The sequence below is a fragment of the Labeo rohita genome, chromosome 4 (assembly GCF_022985175.1).
Source record: "Labeo rohita strain BAU-BD-2019 chromosome 4, IGBB_LRoh.1.0, whole genome shotgun sequence".
Lineage (NCBI taxonomy): Eukaryota > Metazoa > Chordata > Actinopteri > Cypriniformes > Cyprinidae > Labeo > Labeo rohita.
In genome coordinates this window covers 24,248,377-24,276,281 of record NC_066872.1, presented here as the reverse complement: position 1 = coordinate 24,276,281, position 27,905 = coordinate 24,248,377, and the positions used below count along the sequence as shown (strand labels likewise).

General features: G+C 37.9%; 1 protein-coding gene across 4 annotated transcripts in view; it reads left to right on the top strand.

The window, feature by feature from the left end:
* Positions 1-640: 640 nt before the first annotated feature.
* The window catches only part of iqsec3a (IQ motif and Sec7 domain ArfGEF 3a), a 150,449-nt gene continuing 123,184 nt past the window's right edge, over positions 641-27,905 (top strand). For 3 of the 4 annotated variants that reach the window (XR_007827549.1, XM_051107361.1, XM_051107362.1), the window contains exon 1: positions 641-1,277. Coding sequence is in view for 2 of the 4 variants with exons in the window: in XM_051107361.1 (XP_050963318.1) it covers positions 775-1,277 (503 nt within the window). In the remaining 2 variants the exon portion in view is untranslated. The remainder of the gene's footprint in view (positions 1,278-27,905) is intronic. The other variant, XM_051107363.1, reaches the window with a different exon arrangement.

Genomic DNA, 27,905 nt, shown 5'->3' with positions numbered 1-27,905 from the left:
TATAGTAAGTAAATGTAATTAATTAATATTACTCAGTACTTAAATTTAATTACACTGTAACAAGGACAACTTAAAATAAAATGTAACCAACTTTATAATGTGTATGTGTAATTAGACATATATTTTGATACATACAGGTTTCAATAGAAATTAAATTAAAGCATATATAAATATTTTGCAGTACACATCAACCATATTTCACAGACAATATAAGAAATTATGAAATTACATATAGAGTATGTACTTAATTCTTAACTCAAGTGAGTCAAGAAAGCACTCTGAAGTTCAACTTATTGCATTTAATATAAATTGAAAGCAACTATAGTTTAGAGAATTTTTGAAACTGATATTTCAAGGTAAAAAACGTACACACCATTGGTTAAGTGCAGCAAGTTCTCTTTTCCAAAAAAAAAAAAAAGGTGTACTTCTGTTTTACAAGGGTATATTAAGGTAAATACGATGGGGAAATGAAAATGTGCTGCATAGGAGGCACCGCACAGGTGTAAAACTTTTAATGTGGTAAAAAAAAACTTTCTTAGTGCATCTTTAAATTGATGTCACTATTGGAGAGTGTGTACTGCATGCAAACACGCTCCTCCGTGATTGGCCGGAGCGTTGACATCATCACCCTCCGCAGCTCCTCCCCCAGTCTCCCCTGCATCAGGACCATCACTCGCATCCTTAGAGCATCAGCACGCCACAGCACATTCTCTGCATCCAGAAGACTCCTGCTCCATCCTGATACAGCAGGCTTGAAGCTTTGAGATTATAGTAATGGAGAGCTTGCTGGATAACCCAATGAAAGCCGTGCTTTATCTCAAAGAGCTGACCACTATTGTACAAAACCAGCAGAGTCTGATTCAAACCCAGCGGCAGCGGATCGACGAGCTGGAGAGGAAGGTTGAGGATCTGATCGGCGAGAATCGTCAGCTGAGAGATCCGCATCAATACCACCACCATCATCCGCACCACCATCACCACCCAACCCCGCGGACCAGCAGCCCCCAGCCGGCCGCTCACCCGCACCAGCATACCGCGACTCACGGTCAAGCCCAGCCGCAGCAGCATCCGTCCAAACAGCCGCAGCATCCTCCGGCAGCTCCCATTCATCACCCGCAGCATCTGCAGCTGGTACCTACATCCCCACCGACTCTCAAAGCGACCCAGTCCAGCCCGGAGTCCACGGAGGACGAGAAAAGGAGCCCGTCTTGCAAGTCTCTGGTTCCGCAGACTCCTTCGACACTGTGCCGGTCCGTTGGTCTCGCAAGGAAACCGGAGTGAGTAAAAATCACGCTGAGAAACGAACAGTACATCACACACTCTATTACCTGGTGATCATGCGACATTTGTATGCTTTCAGAAATCGGTACATTACAGTGTCTATACGCCAAAAGGGGAATGCAATGATAACATTTTAAAAAGTAAAGATACATATGACATACAATTAAAAATAATACCGTCTAATATGATCTAACTATTATATAACTACAGCTATTGTTAGAAAACTCCCCCTTTCTCTGATACGTTCTAGATTAACAACCACAATAATAATAATAATAATAATAATAATAATAATAATTTGTAAACACCCTTCAAATGTCAAAAGCAGCTCAAAATGCTTCATATATTAGAAAATAAAAATGATAAACAGTGTGAAATTGAGTGAGAGAGTAAAAACTAATTACAAACAACAAGGATGGATAATTTTATGTATTATAATCAGGGTATTAAATACACATATATTGCAATGTATTAGCATTATGGCCTAGAGTAATAGGAATAACAACATAAATACCTTCATAAAGCATTACATATAGAGAATACTGTATGTGTAATAGGCATTGTATATAGATGCATTGTTAAAAAAGTGTGTAGATGTTAAATCAATAATGACATTGGAGCGTTAAGGAGCTATTTTTACCTGATTTGACTGTTACAATGACATTTTTGATATAACCTATAGTCACTGTGATCCTGTCATACTAATGAATACTTGATTAACCAATATATTTAGATGTTACCACATGTAGAAATAGCAACAGCTATACCTGCAGAACATTTTAGAGTGTAGAAAATATACCAAAGTGTACAGATTTCAGATTGTAATTTCAAATACTTATAAATCCATTAAAGCATTCTCTTGTATTTTTAGAACATTCAATTAGAACATGCAAATATGGCAATTATGATCAACAAGGGGAAAAAATACCCTAAAAGGTAGAACTAAAGACTAACCTTTTAAAACCTCCATAGCACACCTGTGATTTCCTGTAGCGGGGCAACTTTCCAATACAAGTAGGACTGCATTGTATTTGATAAACTAGATAAATTACTACAGGATTTATAAGGAGGATATACAGTAACACTAACAATGTGTCATTACAAACCTTTCTATCTATAATCACATAGTAAGTACACTGTGTTCATTATTATTCAGTCCTTATGTGTAATTACAGGGTAAAAGGGACACTTTAATGTACCCTAGAACAAAGACCTAGAAATCTTTTATTTGATTTGATTGCTTTACACAAGCTTCTGCAGAATAATGAATATTAATGACACACACACACACACACACACACATCAACTGGATGTGAGTGTACTCTATAGATTTTCTGGGTCTTTTAACACACTGACTGGCTTTCGTCAACCCAACTCGCAGAAAACCAACTCATGCTGATTGCCTCAGCAAATCCTCTTTAATATCAAAGGCTTATTTTAGGGCTCTTTCTACGAATCTGCTGAACAAATAATATCCGGCTTTATCCGGCTATGATGTTGTGGTGTAACCGGACTGATGACACTTACAATCTGAAAGTGAGATAGTAAAATTATTGTCTCTAGGTATTAACTCGCAACCTGATTAAGATAAAATCTAGGACAAAAATAAAGTGAATAAAGTAGAAAGTTATTAAACTAAATCAGCTGAGCAATAGAAGATATTAAAGGGATATTCCAAGTTCAGTATAAGCCTAGTCAACAGCACTTGTGGCAAAGTGTTGATTATAATAATAATTCATGTTGACTTGTTGCTCGTTATCTGTTAAAAAAGAAAAACTGGCTTACAGTGAGGCACTTGCTGACAATTCCATAAACTATAAAATGTGACCCTGGTCCAAGGGGACCATAAGATTTATACATAATCTAAAAACTGAATAAATAAGCTTTCCATTGATGTATATTGTTAGGAAAGGACAATATTTGGCTGAGATACAACTATTTGAAAATCTGGAATTTGAGGGTGCAAATAAAATCAAAATATTGAGAAAATGCCTTTAAAGTTGTCCAAATGAAGTTCTTACTCACTAATCATATATTAAGTTTTGAGGTAGGAAAATATCTTCATGGAACATGATCTTTACTTAATATCCTAATGATTTTTGGCATAAAAGAAAAATCGATAATTTTGACCCATACAATGTATTTTTGGCTATTGCTACAAATATCCCAAATATTGTGGTCCAGGGTCACATATACTCACTGTTTTAATAGTATAGCCACAGGACATAAAACACAATTTTATTGTGACAAAATTGGTTTCTTTTTCTGTGTAAAATTTTATCCAATACAATTTTGTCGCCATGACAATGTAATACTAAAACCCTAAAATGATTTTAAAAATAATGAGAACGACATTACAACTTAAATAACACTAAATTTTACCATATGATTTAATGTGCTTTCATAATTTCTAAGCTTTGCATTTCTGCTTTTATTCAAAAAATCACCTAAAAATCACCCTTTACTCAAAAAAATCACCTATGCATACAGTGGTTTCCAGCTGAAATAAACACTAACAGCAGCAATCATAAACTTGCATGGTAGACCACCTGGTACAGCATTACACACAACGTGGAGGCCTTTGGTACGAGTCCTGTGAAGAAAAATTCACAAAAAGAGCTCAAAAGCAGTCTAAAATAGCATGGCTACTTCAGCAAATGAGTTTTTATTTCACGTTTGCTCTTGTTAACACCAGGGAAGGGATTTGTTTAGGTGGTGCATTATTTTCAACAAGCATTAACCTTTTAGTAACGCACACCGGACATTTCAATAGCACATGGATATGAACATATTTATAAGATCTACTCATAACTTTCTTAGTAAATTCTCTTCAAATATTTAAAAGTAAACACTGACCGTAGAAAGAGCAGTTTATGCTAATGTTCCCCACAGAATTTCTTTCAGCTGCACTGAGAAACTTGCTTTGCATTACGAATCTGACACATCTGAGTTCAGTTGAATTAGGCTCTATCTCTGATTTGAGGCTTTATCTTAAAACCAACCACTTAAGAAGGATAGGGACAAAATTTGCATATACCAGATGACACAGTGAGTCACCACAGCTGGGATCTGAAAGGGCACAGGTCAGATGAACCTGCGTGCTGTGGAATTAATGTGCAGCCTAAGATTAATGGCAGTCATAAATCACACTCGAAGGTTAAAATGGAAGGATTAAATAAATAAGCCACAGGGAATGTTGGTCAGATTGAATGCTACCAGGGAATTGACTTTTGCACAACCTGTTTGTGTGTCTGTATATATAGAGAGAGAGAGAGAGAGAGAGCTTACATTTGGGCATCCAACGACAACATGAAAGACATGTTACATATTAGACATAAGATCTCAGTGAGAGTCTGGTGTAACTGCTGGGAAAATGTGATTTCATGCACTACACATTGAATGACAGATGGCGCACTTTAGAAAGATGTCATATTTCTGAATGCATGTCCAAAAAAATTAATATCCATATGTTCTTTTACATCTCTTCGCCAGCATGTTTTATAAGGCAGTGTTCTATTTATTTATTTTATTTTTTTCATATTGATTGTAGTACTGTATAATAGAGGCATTTAGAGGACTTGGATTAGATGAGTACTTAATTTGAATAATGCATATGCTGTTAGTTGAGGCCTACATATCTGTAGGCCAATATTTTCCATTCAGCAGCTTAATTTATTTCTCAGCTGATGTCAAAGACCTCAAAGCACACACGCGCTCAGGTTTGAACGCCATCTGTTGTATTTGGCATCTGTGCTTGCTGAAATATCCAGAAACACAGAATGATTGGAATGCTAAGAGTATGCTGATGATGAGTATTTACCATTGTATACTATGAAATTTAATCTAAAATCAGCAGTTGTTCCTAAACGGACAACTCCTGTGGCTATAATTATACAAAAATATCTGCTGTGTTAAATTTGTGTCACATATATATATATATATATATATATATATATATATATATATATATATATATATATATATATATATATATATATATATATATATATATATATATATATATATATATATATATATATATATATATATATATATATATATATATATATATATGTATATATATATCTCGACAGCGGTGCTTTTATTGAGAAACAAAAGATGAAAACAGAAGGATGGTGAGTACTGATGGAGCAGTAATAAATAACCAATGAAGATATGTGTGTGGAGTAACAGTATATGGTTGCAAGTAGCATGGAGAGAACACAAAGAATACTCAAGCAATGAGGAGACGATGGAGCAACACGGAGAACAAAGAGGGAGAATCAGGTAAGTCCAAACAGGTGAGTAGAGAGTCAGACAATGACAGCATACACAATGAGTTCAGACAATGAGTTAATGTTTATAGTGTCCTTGTCCTTGTAGTGTATTCAGGTGAGTGTGAGAGTGACATAGACTGTGATTGGAAGGGGGAGCCTGGTGTAACCATGACAGTACCTCCCCCTTCTATCCACAGACCGCTAGTGAGGGTTAGAGCCTCTGACGTCAGGGCCAACCACATCCATATGGTCCATATGTCCATCTTATGGACAGCATAGACCAGCCCATTATCTATGAGCAGCGGCGGAGAAGGATTGTCAGGTCAGGTGGCATACCCTCTCACACTGCTCCAACCAGTGGTCCACAGCTTGAACCTCCTTGTAAGAATCACTGGACATCCTGGGACATACTGGGCCACCAGTAGCAGTTTTGGGTGAGTGGGAGGTTTTGCTACTTGCCAGGATAACCCAAGTCCAGGGAATCTATAAGTTAACAGTAGAGTGAAGATGGAATGAAAGTCAATTCTTTTGGGCAACCTAGCAGGGCAGGTTCAACAGTGGTAGCTTCAGTGATTCTGGTATCCGGGGCCCATTGAATCAGGCTTATGATCGTGGAAGGATGAGGTTCTGGAACATGGAGTATGGCACTGTCCAGCCCATACGGCATAACCTGGCATTCATAATGTCCAGTTGGTGTGATGAAGGTGGTCCTCCAGTTGTCCCTCTTCCATGTTCAAACAAGGTTGTATGCACTTTGAGAATGTGCTTGAGGAATTGTTCCAATTCTGCGGGGGCCTGGGGAAGTGGAAAACAGAACATGATTGTAATATTAAATGAAACAGCCAAAATATTAGTGTGTGTGTATATATATATATATAGTGTAATATATAGTGTAAAAAGTGAGAGAGAGTGAAAGAAAGAAAGAAAATAGACAGTAATTAATGAAATTAGAAAATATAAATATTTGATAGTAGTGTTGTTGAGAGCTCAATAATCTATGCAGGGCTCCATTCATCTTAAGAAACTTGAAGCAACATGGGCTTTGAAAGGGTGGATGTATCCATGTTTCAGAGCCTCTTCCGTGTAGTCCTCCATAGCCATCTGATCTGGTAATCGGGGATAGACTTGTTCTCTGGGCAGGAGTACACATGACAAAAGATTGCTGGCATGATATGTGGAGGAAGTTGGGAGGCCCTTTGTGGACTGAAGACGTTAAAGAATGGATAATATTCGATGGGGACATCTACCTGGCATTCAGCATGTGGACAACAGATGTATCATTAATGTAAAAGGGTTGGTTTTTGCAGGAGATTTTTGAGGATGATACTGAGGTAGAGGAAGACATCTTTGAAAGCATTGTTTACCCCACTAAAGGATTTCTCCAGTAGCCCACAACAATCGAGGCGGATGTTGTTGAACCCAAGAACGTCCCAGGATGACATCAGCAGTCAAGTACTCCAATACCAGAAAATAGATGTTTTCCTGATGGCTACACCCTATCTAAAGTTGGATTGTGGCTGTACAGTGTGTAACAGTACCATGGCCCAGGGGTTTGCTCACTAAGGAATGGATAGGGAGTTTTAAATTACAAGGGATCATTGTGAGAACTGGCAGCAGAGTTTCCAGGAGACAATGTTTCTGGCAACACATGAATCAAGGAGAGATCACATGGGACACTCTACAATGACATGGCTGCTAGCTCCTCAATACAGACACACAGCCTCTTTGTCATGTGTTGTTGTCATTCACACAGGGAAAGGCAAAACAAGTCCACTTGCATAGGCTTGAAATATAGTTCTGGAAGGCGACCAAAGAGGGAGGAATGCAGGAAGCCGTTGTTAATACTACAGGACTGCAGTTAATGACCCACCCAGATGGAGAGGTGAATGAAGTTCTCCAGTTCCATCTGGTCATCATATGCTGCGAAACGTAGCCGGAGGGATGGTTCCAGGCCCTGCCTATTAGTGTCATGGCTTAAATGAACAATCGATGATAGATTTCTTTCCTTGATCATTAAAAATTTGACGGAAGTGGTTGAGGAATATGGGCAATACATACTAGAGAACTCTGCAGTCCTCTGCTGCATTATAGTAGGGTACTGGATTGACCATGGGACTGGGAGAACAGGTAGGATGGAAGAGAGGTATTTGGGGCTCTAGAGCATGTTGTAGTAAAGCTAGACTATGATCATTACAAACTCCTTGATAGGATCAAGTAGTGCTAATGATGATGGTGCACTGTATGAAGGTCCTGCTGAGTCCATAATGTTGGTCTGAAACACAAAAGGTGATAACAGAAAAAGGGTTCCTACTGATGAAGCAATGATAAACAGTGATAATACATGCATGGAGTAACTGACAGCCTATCATTTCAGGTAATGTGGAAAATACTCAAGGAATACTGACAAGATGACAAGGAGACAATGGACATGACGTAGCAATGAAGAGAGAAAGAGCATCAGTTAAGTATAAATAGGTAAGTAAAGAGTCCAACAATGATGGTATACACAAGCGAGTATATACAATGAGTGAACAACTGGCCTGAGTGTTATGTATGAGTGTGATGATCACTGACAAGTATGGCTGAACAGTATTTGGGTAAACGTAAGGGGAATGGAGGAGCCTGGAGTCGTCATGACAAGTACAAACTGAATGTAGTATTTTTTTTGCAGACACTTGCATGTTAATTGCAATTAAATGAAAAAGTATTATAGTTCCAAATTAACATTTAGGCTGCATGTCCACCAAAGCGTTTGAGAGCGCAGCGTTTTTTTCATTGAGACGCTGTGGTTGCTATGATATGAAATACCCTTTAGTAATATGGCAGAAGCATTGCGTATGTAATGTTTCTCCAAGCAATTTTTCATAACAGTATTATGGTAGTCCAGCAATTCCATCTGGTAAAGACATAAATACTCGGAGACAAGCAATATTAACTTCTCTGTTGTTGTTCAGTCGTAATACAAGCATGGTGTGACAGTTGGTCGGTATTAGTCCCGCCCCTTCCCACTGTGATTGGTTGGCTGACTAGAAAGTGACAGTGATGAGCGCAGTGTTTTACTCAATGTTGAACATTTCGGCGCCAAGGACAAAAAAAATGCCTGAACGCTCAGCTCAGCACTCAGTGCGACAAAGACGCTCACTTAAACATTATGTGTTTGGTGTTTCATAAATACCATTGTTGTCTTTTGAAATATGGTTAAAGCGTACTGATGAATGTACTAAAAAGTATTTTTGGTAAACTAAAATACACTCTAATGTCAATGCCAGTGTTACTATTGAGTATGTTGAACTTATATGCAATATTAACACTAAAGGTAAAATTCTAAGTACTTCTTTTAAGCATAACTAAATATTATTAATACATCGTGATTTAAATGTATTGTAGGTGAAATTTTACATTACATAGTGCACCTTTTTAAGTGTATTAAGAAACAGTCATGAATGTATACTTTCTTTAAGTACACTTAGGAGGACTTTCATTTTATCAATATTGTATTATATGCAAGTACAGTTATTATTTGTTTTATTTATACTTATGTACACTTGTAGTCATTATTTTTGCCATTTTGTTCAGTGTCACAAGTGCTGCAGACATTTACACTCCACCTAAAACTTTATACCAGTTAAAAAAAGCACTCCCAGTTCCAGATTCTCCTTACTGAATATTTAAAGATGTCCTTAAAGTTTGTTCTCCTCTCCTTACGAGTGGCATCAGCTCTGAAAGCTACACACAAGCTCTGAAAGCTGCATTTGAGTCAACTCCAGACAGGTTCTTGTCTTCACTTTCTGCCAGGGACACAGGGTCACAAGTCCGCTTTGGAGTTTGTCTCAAATAAGGACAAGTTGTTTTTCTAATTTGGCTGTCCTGCTGAGAACACATGTCCCTGCAGGGAGGGAGGAAAGTTTTCGACTTGAAATGGGATTGATGTGATGAAAAGATATAAGGGCATGAGGGAAGGTGGAAGATGCCTGGTTTTCAGAAATGTTCCTGATGAGTGATGACAGCCAGGAGATGAAAATTTGTCCTAATTTGACTGAATTTAATCATTTGTGTGGTAATTTGATTTTATGGCACTCATTTAATTTTTCTCCCATGTTTTATTGGTGCAGACACTGAAGAAGGAAGGGGAAATTACTGTGAGGAAAGGAAAAATCGGATAAGTGCATGGTATGGGTCGGGATCAAACCAGCATTTCAAACCAGTATTGGTACCACTTTACAATAAGGTTAACCACAATAGCCATAATAACCATAATTATCTTAAAAATAAACTTTATTTTCTTTATACAATATATAACTCCTTGTTTTGTTTTAAAATATTATCTGGACAGTCATCTTGTGAGGCATATATAATCATGCATACATTTTGTAAAGTTGCAAACCTCCTTGACACTTTGTAACTTTACCCTCCATTTCAGTCACTGCTTCAAATTCTAATTACCGTTTGATTATATATGTATGTGTGGAGGGGGCTCTTGAGGTACACATTGCTCCTGGGTGTCCCTCTGGCTCTAAAGTGCTGCCTCAGGTGCGAACCATAACATTGCCAGCTCTCACCTCAATTAGAACACGCAGGTGTTCAACCAAGTGATCTGACTTACACTTTTGAGCACACACATTGACATCTATTACAAATATGAATACACACACGCTTGCATATTCCGCCTGGCATACACCAATTCCCTGTCTGCTCCTTGGCTCCTGTGTGGCTCCCCGTTTCTCTCCATATTTGTCTGCAGCTGAGGAGCTACAGGATAGCAGTATGAGCCAAGGCTTGTGAAGCTAGATAGAAATGAAGGAAATACGTAGCTATGCCATTCATATTCCACTTTTTAACAATTCCATGATTCATGTTATACTTTTTCAATTTTCGATGCCAAATAATTCATCCTAACTATATTATTCACCTTATTTTAATGTAAGAATGAGCTGGTCGGTAACACTTTAGTATAGGGAACAATTCTCACTATTATCCTTATTAGCATACCTATTATTAACATATTGGCTGTTTATAAAGCACCTGTTCTGCATGACCATATTCTACATCTCTAATCCTACCCAATACCTAAACTTAGCAACTACTTAACTATTAAGCAGCAAATTAGATGTTTATTGAGACAGAAGCCATAGTTAATATTTTGTTAATAGCGAGAACTGGACCTTAAAATAAATAAAGTGTGACCATGGTCCATTTGTAACTTGAATGTGCAAGGCTTCCGGTGTCAGCCGCTTCCAGTTAAGTGCAGACACAACTCATCAAGAGGACTAGCAATTTGACTGTCTATACCAGACACAACACGGCTATGTGACGCGACAGAATCAGTCAAATATCACAGTCAGTCACAGCGTGTGGGCGGGCTTTCTCTTTAAGTGCACTGCACTCGTAACGAAATGGATAAGTTTATATCTAATTCATCCATATTAAAGCTTTTTAACATTATTAAAAATACATACTGAGTAACTGATACCATCTTTGTTATGGAATACATGTGTTGGTTCCCACTGGGTTCACATTTCTAACGTACAAGTTTGCTTTTTATTTTCGAGATCTACAAGATTTGTGCGCATCAAAACCAAATTTAATTATTTGCGCGAGATTACATACGAAGTAAATGCAAAGACGTGACGTGAAGAAACATGAATTTGCTGCAGGTGACCCAAATAATGTGAATTGGGCGGCCTGATTGCCACAGATATGTAATTTTTGCATCAGTCGTGTCTTCTGTGCAAGTAAAAATGCTTCAACTCCAGCAGAAAATTCAGTTTGGCTTTACGGCATATTTAAAACTTCCACAACAGGTACAGTGTAGCAATAGTAGTTATCTCCAACATGGTTGATGATGGAGAAAAAAAATGGCAGAAAGAAATGTTGTTGTTGATGTGTGTGAAGACACAGCTAAGGACCAGCATAAACCAGCAAAGAACCAGCTTAAACCAGCACCAAAACATACCTAACCAGCATCCCAGCATCAAAACATACCTACCAGCATATGCTGTTTTTTTCACCAGGAAACAACACAACCCTTACGAAAATTAAAACCAAAATCCATGGTTACTATAGTTAAACCATGGTAACCACAAGAGTAACACAATGTGAATAATAGCTTTGCTTTTTGCACACACTATAATATGTTTTTGTTTGAAAACACAATCATTTCTCTCCATTTTGGCCTTCTGTTTTCGCATTGTGGACAGGGTTGCCAGGTTTTCACAACAAAACCTGCCTAAATGCTACTCAAAACTAGCCCAAAAGTAGCCCAATGCCGTTTCGAGAGGGGTCCCCTGCTAATCGCATTTCTAAGGAAAAAATACATGTTTTTTTTTAAATATTTTTCCCTGGGTAAAATTTGCATTCCAGGGGCTAAATATAACATTATTGGGGTCATTTCAACCCACGGACACGAAAAATGACCTGCGGCAACAGTGTTAAAACCACGGACTTGGCAACACTGAGTGTGGAGTGTGCAAATGTAGGCTTTTGAAAAGCGTATTCAGTCATGTACCCTATTGTACCAATAGATATCAATGTTTTTACAGGTATATGTGCTACTTTCAAACTGTTACTGAAGATGTGTTACTTTGTACACTCTTCATATTACAGAAAATGCGCTTACAATTGCTGTTTGTTTTATTTAACAGGCAAAACATGAGTGCAGTTGCGTTTTAGATAAACCTATAATAGTGAGTGAGTGCGATCTGGACTTCAGTAAATGGTTGGATATTTTCATAAATAAACTGATCCTTCCAGAAGAACTGTGTGAAAACTTATGTCTGTGCCATCTGTATCATCTCAGTGAGCTGTTTATGAGGTTTTAAACATTTGCAGCAAGGATAATTTAACGTTTTCTGAGTTTTCAGTATGGATGAGAAACTTTTGGAAAATGCTTAAAATGCTAGTGTGGACAGACGACATTTTGAAATGAAAATGCAGTTTTCAAATGTATCCACTTTAATGTAGACATACAGAGATGGGAAGCAAATAAGTACAAATACTTCATTACTTAAGTGGATTTTTCTGGTATTAGTACTTTACTTAACTATTTATTTTTCTGACTACTTTTTACTTTTACTCTTTACATTTTTACACAAATATCTGTACTTTCTATTTCTTACGTTTTCAAACCAGGCTTGTTACTTTAGTTTTAATCACCATTTGGTGGATCACCATTCGATAACAAATCTCTAATAAATCATGGATCGGTTAATCATGACTGGCAACGCGATCTCCGCCAAACGGTTTCTATCAGATTAATCCTTGCAAGTGACTCGAGAATGGAGTGGAAGTACCCGGGTGGATCATAGAGGCAAAACAATAGTGACCTGTTCAGGACTTCAAGTGCAGGTCAGTTATAAAACATCGTTTTGTAATACGTTCAAAGGCAGCTAGGGCAGATAACAACACAACCCTTAAAATTAAAAACCAAAATCCATGGTTACAATAGTTAAACCATGGTAACCACAACTGAACCATGGTTTTGCTACACTAACCATAGTCTAACCATGAGATGTGTAGTAAAACTAGGGTTGTAATTAAATTAAAATACATTGTAATCAATCCGGCAAAAACAAAAGAAAACAAAAACAAAACATGGTTACTATACTTTTATTGTAATAAACCATGGTTAATTTTGGTAAGAGAAAAATATGACTCATGATAATGCAATAACATGTTCAGTATTAGGATTTTTCTGTAAAGATATTGTTATAATGTAATCACTAACACTTAGGCAATTTAAAAAATATATAGTTTTCTTAAATCTATAGTATTTAAGCCATTTTTTCAGATAGAACAACAACACCTGGTCATAATGTGATACTTTAAATTGAACTTAAAAAAAATGTTAATAGAATATAATGAGGTGGTTGATCTGTATTATTAACTACACATCATTTTATGGACAACAAAGTTGTTACATGGAATTCTTAAATCTTTACAAATTAACAGCTATGGTTCTTGGTTTATTTTGATTCAGATATGACCAGAAAAATACTTTGTTTTGACTGATTCATTTGCAACAAATTGCAATAGGAAGATATAATGTATATTTTTTGTTTTTTGACATCCTTTCTTTCTCTCTCATCATGCAGTTCAGAGTGCAAGGTCACAACTAAGCTAAAACATGATTCTTTTTGCCATGGTGTCGGTGACAAATGTAGATTACTGTAGAGAAAACTATCAGGGTGCTTTAGTATGGTCTTGTTTCCACACCAGCAGAAAAATGCAGACACTCAAGAACCAAACATCATGAAAATCATTTGGTTCCAGTATTTGTACACAAAATGGAAGGGGTTCTGAATGAAAATCGGTTCTCGATTCTCAACCCTAGCACTGGTGCTAGGATTTTCTCAATGTGGATGCCAGGCACGTCTGTGTGGTTATGACAGGGTGACTGGCTCTGGCTTTTTGCGTGGCAGAAACCCAAATCATGAATATCACATTTTCTATTGAGTGCTTTTAGATTGCTTCATTTTTCTTTTCCCTTTTTTCCGTGTCTGTGCAGTCAGCAGCAGCATCTGAAAAAGCCTTGAACATCATTAGTCAGAGCCGTACGTGCTCAGAGACAGGAATGTGGGGGGAAGGGTGTGAAAAGGTGACTATGCAAAGGTGACTTTCAAACATTTGCAGCACTCCCTGCTGCACCCAGTGGACAGAGAGACAGAGAGAGATGGCGATTGGGAAAGGTCACACAGCAGTGGAATTCTAAAAGGCAGTGCGACCAAATGTTTGTACATAGTGGCCGCACACTGACTCACTCACAAATAATAAGCATCATGCTACGTTGTGGTACCACTTCCATCTGAAAATATCTAAAACGTAAATATAAAATAATCCTGTTAAACCTATATTATGAATTTTATCCTTTTATTCAAGGTCATACTGAATACTTGTAGAATTAAAATGCTACTGACAGCAAAACCAACACCAATGTGTCTGAAAGCAATGCCATTGACAGCAATGCCTCTTATAGTAACACCACTGACAAGAATGTCACTGACAACAAAGCCACTGACAGCAATGCCATTGACAGCAACATCACTGACAACAACGGCACTTACAGCAGTGCTACTGACTGCTACTGACACTATGACAGTAATTCTATTGATAGCAACTAATACCACTGACAGTTATATCACTGACACCAGTGTGACTGACAGCATAGTCATTAAATGCAAATGCCTCTGACAGTAACACTACTGACACAAATGCAACTTAAAGCATCACCACTGACAACAATGTCAATGACAGCAATGCCACTTTCAGTAACGCAACTGACAGCAGTGATACTCACAGTAACGCTGCTAACAATATGAAAATAGCGCCACTGACAGCAACAGACCTGACAAAACGCCATTGGCAGTAATGAGTAATTGACAGCAAAAAAACACTGATGTCAACAACAGTGATAGTATAACAGTAACACCATTTATAGTAACATGACCGAAAGCAGTGCTGCTGACAGTAATGCTGTTGACAGCTACATCACTGACACCAATGACTGACATCAATACCGTTGACAGCAGTGCCACTGACAGTATCGCTATTGTCAGCTATACCACTGACACCAATGTTGCTGACAACAATGCCTATGACAGTAACGCTACCAAAAACTACACAACTGACAGCAATGCCATTGATGGTAACAATGAAACTGACAGCACTAGTAAAGCTACTGACAGCTACACTGACGCCAGTGTGACTGACAGCAGTGTAACTGACAACAATGCTCTGAAAGGAACTCTGCTGACACCACTGACACCAATGCCTCTGACAGTAACACCGCTGACACAAGCTATGTTTCCATCACCGCATTTTGAAAGTATCGCATCAGAAACAAGTGATGGAAATAGCAAAATAAAAAAAAAAACCTCAAGTTTTTACTAGGGCTGTTAAATGATTAATCATGATTAATCTCATACACAATAAAAGTTTGAGTTTGCCTAATATATGTGTGTGTACTTTGTGTAATTATTATGTATATATAAATACAAACACATTCATGTATATATTCAAGTAATATTTACAAGTATATGTATTTATCATAATTTTTATATAATTTATATTATATATAAATAAAAATATTTTGTACATAACATATTTCTCTTAAATATATACATTAATTTGTGTGTATTTATATAAACATCATAATTACACACAGTAAACACACATATATTAGGCAAACTCAAACTTTTATTTTGTATGCGATTAATCGTGATTAATTGTTTGACCCCTAGTTCGAGCCCTAGTTTTTACGCTTGCTTGAGATGGTTTTTGAGTAATGCGAAAAATGGTTAATGCGAATAATTGGAGATGGAAACGCATTTTGCGAACAAATTCCTCCACTCGCACCAAAAAAGTCATGACTTTGTGCTATGGGACGGGATAACTTGACTAACCTGCGGATCGATCTCGATGCACAGCATCTGAAATGTTGTTATAGTCATTTTGAAATGCCTGAGCAAAGTCTGTTGTCAAAGTATTTTTGTAGAATTGCCTCCCAGAACTGTCTTACAAGACTGCATTGCCAAATAGCTAGCATCTGCATCCGAAACCAATGACCGGTATTTATTGTGTTTCGCCTGCTCTCTTTGAGATGCAAATAATTTATTATATATGAAAATGATTATATTTAGTGGTTTCTCCTACTTTTCTTTGAGATATTTAGTGCCAGTTTATCACAAGGTGACAATTTTGTTTTCTTTAACTCGTTGGATGGAAGCGGTGCTTATTCGCTAATGTTTTATGCAATATTCCAATTTTGTGCGTAAGTTAAATTCACAACTTTGGATGGAAACCTGGCTACAGTGTGACTGACACCAAAGCAATTGGCAAAGGAATTGATGATTTTGTTCTCTTTGACTCGTTGGATGAAAGCGGTGCTTATTCACAAATGTTTTATGCAATATTCCAATTTTGTGCGGAAGTTAAAATTGCAGCTTTGGATGGAAACCTGGCTACAGTGCTAATGACACCAAAGAAACTGACAGCTATGTCACTGACAGCAATGGAATTGACAATAATGCCACTAACAATATGAAAGTAATGACAAAAACATAATTGATGGTAACGTCACTTTCAATATGAGAGTAACAACAGATTATAATGCCAATGACATATTGACAGTAACATCACTGACAGTAAATATATTGACAGTAACACTGTCAAATTTCCTTTTCATCCCCACAGATTTTTACACATTGTAAGAAAACTCAGTTTGGTCAGTTGCAACCTTTTAAGGAAGTTCTGGTCATAGAAGTCTTTTTGGCATTTTAAAAGTATTGCAGTTGCTTTAATGTAAATTGTTAAAAACGTTTTTATTAATTCACCTTTCTTATGTCAATTCTTTTTTACCATATTTCACAACATCTTTTTCTGCTATTGTTATTTTGGAGCACATTTTCATTTTCTAAGAGTGAATTATACATAGAAATAGAAATTATACATATTGTCCCCCACCTAAAATTCGTCTGTTGCCCTCCTACACATTGAGAGAAATCCTGTTATGTTTGATTTTCAAGGATGTGAATTTCGTATTTAACATAGAAATTAATATTCTTTTTCAAATAATGCTTCAGTGGCGGAAGATGAAATAAATTTGCATTTAACCAGTATTTTATGGATATGGAAGAACTTGCCATAATGACTGCTATGCCGGCATGTCGACAGTGCAATCATTTCTCAGCATGGGCACCAGGAACTTGGCAACAGCTTTTCATTTGTGGAATATCTAATTAGTAAAAAAAAACTTTTGTCCAAATGTCTGATTTAGTATACCATGTAGGTACACCCCCAAATGGAGTTTTAAAAATGTCAAATTTTACATATTTCTGGAAAACTTTTAATGATGCCATGCAAAACTTGCCACTGTGATGGGCAGCATACCTGCTGTTTTACTGTTTCACTAAAAAATGTCAACGGTCCTAAAAACAGGCTATGCTTTTGGACCAAAATATAATTAATCAATTTTTTTTTTTTGGTGTTGAAATATGGCCAAGAGATAAAACCCTTTAACTTAATCTTATGAGAATGGAAATTAGCTTCCAGAAAAATCTCTTCATTAAAGTGAAACATCTCAGTCGACGGCTGAGAGCGACTGCAGCTGTGGATTGCATGCACATGTGGTCAGTGCTGCAGTGCAGTTGTGCAGTGCTAATCGCCCTTAGCGCTCTGACCTTACAGAACTCTTCTTTGTTACATCATCAGTTCATGTGGTGATGACTCAGGGCTTAAACTGCAACGGTGCATGTCTGAACATGTCCTTCCTGTAAAACCACAAATAATTTGCTTTATTGCAAATTTGTTTAATGAGCCTACAGGCATTTGAAGAAATTAGCACAGTTCTTAGACTTGCAACTTAATAACATTATAAAGGTGACTAATGGATCTTTTAGTTTTTTTAATATTTGACAGTCATAACAGAGATGCTCAGCTTATACTATGGTAATTTTGGCTTCTCTATTTCAAGATCTCTAGCACTCCCTACAGTTCACTTATGTTTCAGTGGTAACACTGCTGTAGGGTTAATTAAAAACGATGAATTTCTCATCATGAAGCATCTTTTTACCGTTGCAGTTGTTGACAAAATCCAAAAACAATACATTTCATTAGTATTAATCTTGTTAACACAATGTTCCAACTCCAACCTTTCTTGGCTGACAGTTGCGTGTGTTTATCTATTATGGTTGGTGTTTTCCTCAAAAGGTTGAATGCCCATAATCAGCTTGAATTCTGCAGTCTCACAGCTGTTAGCAGGAAAAAATAGAAGCGACAGACAAACGTAATGAGCTGTGTGCATCCCGCTTGCTTGACAGAAGGGTGAACCAGTGGCATCAATAGGAAACCCACGCATCCACAATCATAACATCATAATTTGCCTTGTGTCGATATTGCATGTGGCTGGTCTCAGTCTATGTGGGTGTTCTGGTCTTTTGTGAATGTAGTGCTTAAGGCTTAGCATGATTTCGCCAAGTAGGACATGTGCATGGATCAACATCTTTGTGGGTTTTGGCGCAACATTCCTATCAACTGATCAGCTTAGTTTTAGGGATGAAGCTCTGGCAACATTCTTATCAGAGTGTCTGCTGGTTTCTAAAAAGTATTAAATATTTAAAAACCAACTCAGACTTTATCACCGTCAACCGGTGCTCATTCTTGCACAAAAATCAATAGTGTGAGCATGTGGTAGTGCATTAGAAAGTCTGTATAAACATCATTTTATGGTATGTAAGCCAAAGTGGATTCTATGTTGCATTTGCATTGTACAGATGCCAATAGATTGCTTTGTTTTCAAACCAAATTACAAGTGAATTGAGGTTGAACACCATAGAAATAGATGGGTATGAAAGTGTTGGGTGAGGGGAAGGGAGGTTCTCTGGTATAACCCTGCTTGATATACCTTCTAATTTAGAATAAGAAAAATAAAGAGAGTTTGACTAGAGAAAAAAATCATAGTAATTTCTGAGTCATTCTGTTCATTTCAATTTCACGTAATTGCAAGTGTAAATTTAACAATAGTGACTTCCTATCTCAAGTTGCAGTTTTATATTATATTTGCGACTTTATTTCTCAATTATGGCTTTATATCTCATGACGTGCCTTTATTATTTTCACATTTGCAATTTTCTCTCATAATTGTGGCTTTATATTTAGCAATTGTGTCTTTGTCCTCCCACCCCACCACATTTGTGACTTTTTTCTCATAACTGAGGCTTTATGTCTAACAGTTACATCTTTTTTTTTTTTTTTGTACATGCACACATTTTTTCTCATCATTGTGGCTTTATATCTCATGACTGCGTCTTTATTTTTTCACATTTGCAACTTTTTTATTGCACAATGTGACTATTACATTTTTGGTTATTTTTCTGATTTTATCCTTGATTGATTACAGAGTTGGCCTTAAAGTTTTAAACATTTGCATTCTAAAAATGTTTTTAAGGGGTCATGAACTGATTTTTTCTTTTGTGCTGTTCTCTGAGGTCTGCTTATAATGATACCAAACATTTTACTTAAAAAAAAAACATCATAATTTAGAAGTAATAGGCTATTTTCTGTGCTGTTTGAGTGTAAACCCCCCCTACACTCTTAAAAAATAAAGGTGCTTCACGATGTCATAGAAGAACCTTTTTTGTCTAAATGGTTCTATATAGAACCTTTAACATCTGAAGAAGATTTCAGTTTCACAAAAGGTTCTGTGTGGTGAAAGAAGGTTCTTCAGATTATAAAATAGTAAGAAAAAGATGGCTGAATGGTTCTTTGTGGAACCAAAAATGGTTCTTCTATGGCATTGCTGTGGAGAACCTTTTAAAGCACCTTTATTTTTAAGAGTGTAATTGAAATGGTGTGTTTGAATAGCTGTGGTGGATTGTAGACTTGGAAACGCTCATATCAAATAACAGACAAAGCAATAGTGACCGCATAATAAAAACAGTTACTCACTTGTGTGGTGCGACTGTCAGACCTACTACATGCATGAATCGGTGGGCGGGGCTAAACAGGCAGTGATGTAGAAGCAAGATTTTAGTGGTTGAGTTGGAAGTTGTTTTAAGATCAACAAAAATGATCTAGAAACATTTAGAACACATCCAGGAAGTCTTAAGATGTTTTCCAAAATGTTCTTAGAAAACCTACGTCACAACACAGTGGTGTAAAAGGCACAAACTTTTGGTTTGCTACTTAAACCATCTCCTGAATTCTTAAAGTATTAACGTCCCAACTCTTTCTGGTCGTTTTTTTACCCCTGCCCTGTTTTGCTTGTGTTGTGGGGAGAATGCAGAACCTTGCGAGACTGCTCTAGCCTTCCTGCTGATGCAAGCCTTTCAGGGAGGCTTAGTGCTTTAATACTGAATGAGTGTATGTGTTTGTACGTTTGTGAATTTGAGAGATGGGGCTAAGTCTATTTTTAAAAGCTGATCCCCACAGGACCATCCACATGCTATTCTTGTCTATTTTTAACGATTAATCCACCTTATGGACTGAGTAACATGATTTATGCATCATATTCTGTTCAACAGGACATATTCGGCTGAGAATGTGAGCCGCGGCAGATGGTACTTTAAAGATGCTTTCATGCTAGAGTCTGACGTCTATTTGTTCTAGTTCGGGTTGTTTGTTTAGATGGTCTGTTTTCTCAACTTTTTCCCAAATTGAGTCTGCTTGAAAATAATAGTCTGGGGAACAGTCATCCAAGTCACCCAAGCCTAACCCAGATAGCACACGTACATCTGCAAGATGTCTGTTAAAGATCACTTGATCTGGAAAGCATCTGCTGTGTACAAACATCTGACAGATGTCTGTAAGATGTCAGTTTTGCATACATTCTAAATCATAAACATCTTAAAGACATCTAATAGACGTCTATTTGACATCTGATAGGAAACATTCTATAGACGTATTGCAGATGTATTGCATAAACACACTTCCAGATGTAAATGAAGACGTCGAATTTACGTCTCCGTGATGTCCCTGATAGCACACGCACATCTCTGAGATGTCTATTTGACGTCTGCATTTACATCTGCAAGACGTATTTTTTATGTAGTTTGCTATGTCAAATAGACATCTATTAGATATCTTTAAGATGTTTATGATTTAGAATGTATGTGAAACTGACATCTTACAGACGTCTGCCAGACGTTTGTACACAGCAGATGCTTTCCAGATCAAGAGATCTTTAACAAGACACCTTGCAGATGTACGTGTGCTATCTGGGGTGTGTGTGCTGTCAGGGAAGGTGTTTGTCTTTGAGTACATCCCTAGAACTCAAGGTTACATTGTGTCCTAATCAGAAAAGTTGTACAAGATATCATGAGTTTTCAAAATCACATTGGTCCGAAATCCTCTGTATTAAACATAAAATATATTTAGTTGCAGTCAGTGTGTCACACCAAGCAGCAGTTCCGTGTTCATTGTGTAGAGATGAATTACTAGTCGCATTGTGTCTGGATAGGACACAGTGTAAATGTCATCTTGATAGGTCTCACTTCTTTGGTGCCCTGCAGAAACTTACTGCATAGCTTAATAATTGGATTCCTATTACAGTCAATCAAAGTGACACCAAATAATCATTAGTTTTTCCACAACAGTGGAGCTTGATACAAGACGTCTTCACAAGATTCCATATATGCTCTGCTGTCAACTTGTGAAATACTCAACCAATTTGTAAGTGGCATGTAAATGCATAATAAACTACCATAGTTAGTACAGTGCCTTGCAAAAGTATTCATACCCCCTCATGTTTTTCACGTTTGCCTTATGTTAAACTGCTTTAAATCACTTTTTTTCCCACATCAATCTATACTCCATACACCATAGTGGCAAAGCAAAAAACAAGTTTTTAACATCTTTGCAAATTTATTACAAATAAAGTGAAATAAGTACACTGCATAAGTATTCATACCTTTAACCTAGTACTTAGCTCAAGCACCTTTTCAGCCTCAAGTCTTTTTGGGTATATTGCGACAAGTTTTGCAGATCTGCATTTGGAAATTATCTGCCATTCTTCTCCTCAACTCTTCACCTCTCAAGCCCCACAGCATGAGGCTGCCACCACCACACTTTACTTTTAGGATGGTGCTCTTCAGGTGATGAGCAGTGCTTGGTTTTCTTCAAACATGATGCTTGGAATTAAGGTCCATCAGACCAGAGAATCTTGTTTCTCACAGTCTGAGGGTCCTTTAGGTGTTTTTTTTTTTTTTGTTGAAAATTCTAAGTGTTTTCATGTGACCTCACTGAGGAGAGGCTTGAGTTTGCCTACACTGCCATAAAGCCCAGAGTGGTGGAGTGTTGCAGTGATGTTGGTCTTTCTGAACTTCTGAACTCTTCCCCAAATGTGTGACATGATGCAATCCTGTTTCTGAGCTCTACATGCAGTTTTTGCTCTGATATGCATTTTCAGCTCTTAGACCTTTAAGACGTGTGTGCCTTTCAAGATCATACCCATTCAACTGAATTTGCCACAGGTTAACTCCACTCGAAGTGTAGTAAAATCTACAAGCATTATGAATGCACCTGAGATAAATTTCAACTGTCCCAGATAAGGGTATGAATAATTATGCATTGGAATCATTTAAGGTTTTTATTTTTAATAAATTTGCAAAGATGTAAAAAACTTTTTTAAAGCAGTTTAACAAAAGGCAGCAACATAAAAACAAATGTGAAAACAAATGAAGGGGTATAAATACTTTCGCAAGACACTGTAGGAACGAGAATAAGAAAGGCCAAAGCTAATACAACATAAATATATCCACCCTGTATTTTGTTTTTGCAAACTATCTGCTAATTGCATATTGACCCAAGGGGTCATGGTTTAAATAGTTAGCATGGTCTAGTTAACTGTTAACAGCATCTTACTCTGTCAATGGCTATTCTAAATTATCATCTTTTCTTTTCTTTGAACAACATAGGACATATTTAAATACAATGATGTTTCATGATATTTTACTAACTGATGATTTTTGTAGATCTCTACAAGTGTGAAATAGACTTGTGGGAATGCTAATGGATAGCTTTATCTGGGTATTATGGACATCTTTTTCCTGACTACATGTTATTTTGAATGGGCGTTCATTGTAAGGAAATAACAACAGGCTGTTTACTAGTGTCTGAATCATTTCTGCAAATTGATTTTTTTTTTTTTTGGCAAAATGCCATTATGCCATTAAGACATTCTGTGACATTTCAGATGTTTTTAAGATGTTCTAATAATTTCCTATGTCAACAAATAGCTGTCAATTTAGCATTGGCCAATTAGGAAAAAAAAATAAAAAATAAATAAAAAAATGAAGTGCACTAATTGTTCACTGAACCGAAAAAATAAAAAAAATAAAAAAATCATTTGTCTGGAAAGAATGAATACAAGAAGACATGTGGAAAGCTGGAGCTTAACCAGCTGGAGCTTTATTTGTTCAGTAAGGAATTACAGATTTAACCTAGGAAGGTGGGGCAAAACGTTTTTTGAGATCATTGTCCTCTCAGTGTACTTTTGCTTTAACCTGGAATGCTAATGTTTGGCTGCATTGTCATTAGGTCTGTTGTATTGTGATGTGCTCACAGTGCAATGACCTCATTGTAGAGAAGGACAAAAATTAAGTTTATGTTGAAAACAAGCTTTTAGAGTGAAAACCTTTCTTAAAAGAGACAGATAAATTAATTTGAGTGCTTTTAGTGCAAGATATCACTAAGTGACCCATATTAAGTAAGTAAATGCATTTTTAACATTGTCTAAAGAAAATTAGTGGTACTTGCCTGAAACATATTTATTATTCATGTACTTTTCAGTACATTTAGAGATTACTGAAATACGTAAATCATAGTTTGTTCAAATTCCTAGCCATAAGTATAGGCAATAGTTGTGATACTTGCAGTGCAATTTCATTGCAGTACATTTTGCACAGATTTCACATATTTTGATTAGTCTGGAACATTTGTAAATTGCTATTATGCTTAGTATCCTGCCCTTTTGCATCAGAAATAACATTTAATAAATATTCTTTAAATAAAATTGTACTAATTTTGAGTTATGTCATCTAGGATGTCCAGAAAAGTAAACTTAAGCATATAGCACTTAAGTCGGGATTAGTTGATATACTTTAAGACCCTGTGGCGGGACGAGCAAACGACAGACACAGTGGGCGTGACGTCAGGCCTCGGAGAGGCTTTTATTGAACATTAAATAACCAAAAGTGTCCAAAAGGGGTAAATAAAGTGTCCAAAATAAACAGAGGATCTGGTGTCCTCGTCGTGCTGGGGGTTCCGTGAAGGAGGGGCAGTGTTCAGAAGGGAAGGGTTCAGGTAAGGGGCGGAGTCTGGCAGCTGCACGCGCCCCCCTCTCAGGTCCACGGCTCTAGGGGCGGTGGCTTCCTTCAGCGGCTACGTCCTCCTTGGCTCACCGCACTTTTCGGGGATTCAGCTGCCCGGCATCCTCGCCCGTCAGCCGTCTAACGGGTGCGTTATTCGTCCGGACTGCAGGTCCGGCAGCTTGTTGCTTCTGACGGTGCTCAATCCCCTCAACGCTCTCCTCCTTGACCCCACGCATGTATGGGGAAGAGACTGGTTTCTCGAGGAAAGGCGCACTCAGCATTTCAACCGCGGCGGTGATGAGGCTTCATTGACGTCAGGTGCACCTCATTACACGCCACCAGTCCTGGCTGTTTCGGCGGCCCTCCTCTCTCACATGCCCACTCCCGTCGGGAGCTTGGTGATACTGATAAGTAGGGGCAGGAAGCCGACTCGTCATGTTACAACCCCCCCCCACTCCCCAAGCGACATCCTCGTCATAAGGCCGCTGCCCACATGGAAGTGCTACCTTCCTCAACCAGGCTCCAGCGGTCGGAGTGGGTGGTGATTCCTCTCCAGGCAACACCCTCTCGCAATGCACCGGACCAGGGACAGAGAAACCGGAATTTAGTTGACATCCTCAACCAACTGCAGGGTAAGTGGTAATAATTGAAACATCACTTACCCCTTTGGCGGCTGGAAGGCCGTCACCGTCGTTTCTCCATCCCGGTCCGGGTTTTGACCAACTTCTTTTGCGAGCAAGAGGGGATGACATCAACAGGTGTTGCCCAACTGCGCTGTCTAAGCTCAGCCCTGCCCGCATTCTCCACCAGTGTGCCGGGACGAGCAAATGACACACAGTGGCCATGACGTCAGGCCTTGGAGAGGCTTTTATTGAACATAAAGTAAGTGTCCAAAAAAGGGTAAATAAAGTGTCCAAAATAAACAGTGAATCTGGTGTCCTCGTCGTGCTGGGGGTTCCATGAAAGAGGGGCAGTGTCCGGAAGGGAAGGGTCCAGGTAAGGGGCGGAGTCTGGCAACCGCACGCACTCCCCTCTCAGGTCCGCGGCTCTAGGGGTGGCGGGTTCCTTCAGCGGCTACGTCCTCCTTGGCACACGGCACTTTTGGGGGATTTAACAGGTCGGCATCCTTGCCCGTCAACTGTCTAACGGGTGTGGTACTCGTCCGGACTGTGAGTCCGGCAGGTTGTTGCTTCTGACAGCGCTCGATCCCCTTAACGCTCCCTTCCTGGACCTACAGGGACACCAGCGTGCATGCACGGAGAAGAGACCAGTCTCTCGAGGAGAAGCGTGCTCAACATTTCAACACCACCGTGATGAGGCTTCATTGACGTCAGGTGCGCCTCATCACATGCCGCCAGACCTGGCTGTTTCAGCGCCCCTCCTCTCTCGCACACCCACTCCTGTCGGGAGCCTGGTGATGGGCGGCGATTAAGGGACGGGGAGATGCTGATAAGTAGGGGGAGGCAGCCGACTCGTCACAACCCCTGTTGTCAACACACATACACAAACAAATGATTCCACTCACCAGGCCTAATCGTTTGTAAAATGGGGCTCAAACAAACATTGAGAGTTTGAGTTGATCGAAACCAGTGTAAACTATTCCGAATTATTGTATACATTTATGTTTGGTCTTTTAGGGAGTATTTACACGACAATGTTTTCAATTAAAAATAGATTTTTTTAATGCCTGTTAATTTAATTTAATGGACACCCTGTTATAAAGCTATTCAATTTAATCAAATGAGCACTTTTTTGTTTTCTATTAATACAATATGGTGTTGCAGAAATTGCCAGGGGCACTTGAGGGGCAGTCAGTGTGTTAAAAATGTGGAAATGTGAAAACATATTGCATTTTACTCAAAACCACAATTTAAACTTTGAAGTGATGAAACCTCAACTGTACAAACTTGGATCTAATGTTGTGTTTATGCATTTTAAAATTATGAATTTCTTCCTGTGCTGTCAGAAACATGACTTTCATCTTTTCAAAAGCCCTTGGGCTGCCTATGAGTTCAGGGTCCTTTGAAATATATAATTTTATTCTGAATCAGATTACAGCGCTCTTGATCAGTTCATGCATGTCTTTCTCCTTTAAATGGAGTCATCCTGTTGAAAGTTACTGTTACTGTTTATTTTTTTTAAGCATATCTTGGCTATCCTTTTGAATTGTAACATTTGCTTTGGATTGTTAAATAACGGCCAGGTGTGTTTTTCAAGGTCATTGATTTTAATACTTCATTTACACAGCTGTTAATTCACTGAGCCTATTGACCAAATCCACGTTTATGTCGCCTCTATTCAAAAAGTCATTATCCGTGTCAACAGCACTAAGTCTTGCACTAGTAATCTGTTCCCATTTGAGGCCTAGCGTGTACATAACCTATTAACAATCCAGTGTCAAGTCACACCCGTTAACAAAAACACAATTAAGAGGGCCATTAACAATGCTAATTAATTAGAAAACACACTTTCATCCCCACCTCCACTTGGCATTCTTTTTGTTCATCATTTTAACATGAGGATTTATTATTCAGGGTGTCAATAAAATGTTTAAAAACATTGTAAATTATTTGTTAAACAAACAAATAAATAAATCAGTTTAACAAAATTAATTGTCAGATTTATTTATTTATTTTTTTTTTTTTTATTTTTACCTAATTTCACGGTTATGTGCAGTTTAGTTCAGTTTCTGTCATGTCTGTTTGTTTCTATGGTAACTCATTAGTTAATTATTCCTTTCACCTGTTTCCTAATTAGTTTCCTTTGTTTAGTTCATGCATTTATACTCCATTGACTTCCATTCATATGCATGCGAATGCGTCTGACCGGAAAGGCAATTTTTCGCATTTTGCTGCGTTGTAAAGTTCAAGCTTGGTGAACTTTGATCTGCGAATTCACAACATGTGACACCGTGTGACCAACAGCAGATTGATGTGTCAAAGCATGACTTCGTAACTGAATGAAAAGAACATAAATTTAAAACTGCAGCGCTGCGGGAAAGTGTAGTAGATTGTGTTTTCACATTTTAGATGTATTATTATTTGTCATGTGTTGAGTTTAACTTTTTAAACAGACGCTGCAGAGCATGATGTCATATCACGACCGTAGCAGAATCCGGGGGAATTTCGCATACTCAAGGTCTAGTGTGACCGCAGCTTAAGTCATAGGTTCTCGACTCTGGCCTTCGACATCTATTTTCCTGCAGAGTTCAGCTCCAACCCTAATCAAACACACCTGAACAATTTAATCAAGGTCTTACAGGCAGGTACGTTTATTCAAGGTTGGAGCTAAACTGCAGGAAAATGGATCTTGCGGGCCAGGGTTGAGCTCCCCTGGCCTAAGTTCTCCTGTGTTCTCTGTTCATTCTTGTTTGCACTATAGTGGTTGTTTCCTCCTAAGTGACTTTGTCCATTGATATACCTTCATCTGTATGCTATTTATGCAAACATAAGCATAACAGAAGAGTGGACCATCAGATTGAGTACATTTAGTCAGAATATGGACACACCAGTGTTACGCCTCCTCCTACTCCCTGAAAACTGGAATT